The 1036-nt window shown below is 51.4% G+C and overlaps 1 protein-coding gene across 1 annotated transcript in view; it reads right to left on the bottom strand.

The window, feature by feature from the left end:
* Nucleotides 1–347: 347 nt before the first annotated feature.
* Nucleotides 348–1036, bottom strand: part of LOC101860110 (ecdysone receptor) — a gene marked incomplete at its 3' end in the record, with an annotated part of 74025 nt that continues 73336 nt past the window's right edge. Inside the window, 1 exon segment of the mRNA XM_005101932.2 lies at nt 348–609. Within this exon segment, the coding sequence (XP_005101989.2) occupies nt 348–609 (262 nt within the window).

Here is a 1036-nt window from a genome sequence, read left to right as displayed (position 1 = left end):
GGGGGGGGGGGGAGAGATAAAGACGATAGATGTTTGATAGGAAAAAAGAAGCAACCCACACCAGAGCACCCGCCAACGACCCACAGGAGGGGAGATAAAGACGATAGATGTTTGATAGGAAAGAAGAAGCAAACCAAACCACAGCACCCGCCAACCACCCACAGGAAGGGAGATAAAGACGATAGATGTCGGATAGGAAAGAAGAAGCAAACCAAACCACACCAGATCACCGCGCCAACCACCAACAGATACATGTACATCTTCATTGTCCAGCTCCTGCCCACTCGTCCCATCCCAAGGAGGTTCTACAGTAAGCAAGGTCCTTGACCCTAGACTCCACGTCCTCACCTTTGCAGCCCTCGCAGCTGAGAGCATTGTAGTGGTAGCCCGAGGCCCGGTCGCCACAGATACGGCACAGCTCCTCCTCGATGCTCTTGCCCTCCACGCCGTTGCCCTTCTTCCGTTTGGGGTCCGAGGCGCCGCCCACGTCCGCGCCGGGCTCGAGGGGATGGTACGCACTTCCGCCCTGACCCCCGGGGAAACTCATCCGGTCGGCTTGTGTCACGTCCAACTGGCTACTGTTGGGGGGCATTTCACCCTCGGGCCGAACTGGAAGAGAGGGAGAGAGGAGATATAATTAATAAATATACATCAATAAACTTCGTTTTTACGGCACTTCCAACACACATACGTAGAACTAGCTACTGTTGGGGGGCATTTCACCCTCGGGCCCAACTGAAAGCGAGGGAGAGGAGATATAATTATACGTCAATAAATACTTCGTTTTACAGAGCGTTTTTACAGCACTTGCAGCGTACACATACGTCCAACTGGCTACTGTTGGGGGGCATTTCACCCTCGGGCCGGACGGGAAGTGAGGGAGAGGAGATATAATTATACACCAATAGATACTTCGTTTTACTGAGCGTTTTTACGGCACTAGCAACACACATTCGTCGAACTGGAAGAGAGAGGGGGACGAGATAGATAGATAGATAGATAGATAGATAGATAGATAGATAGATAGATAGATAGA

This window comes from Aplysia californica, unplaced genomic scaffold (genome assembly GCF_000002075.1).
Source record: "Aplysia californica isolate F4 #8 unplaced genomic scaffold, AplCal3.0 scaffold00304, whole genome shotgun sequence".
NCBI lineage: Eukaryota > Metazoa > Mollusca > Gastropoda > Aplysiida > Aplysiidae > Aplysia > Aplysia californica.
This window is presented reverse-complemented; position numbering and strand designations above follow the sequence as displayed.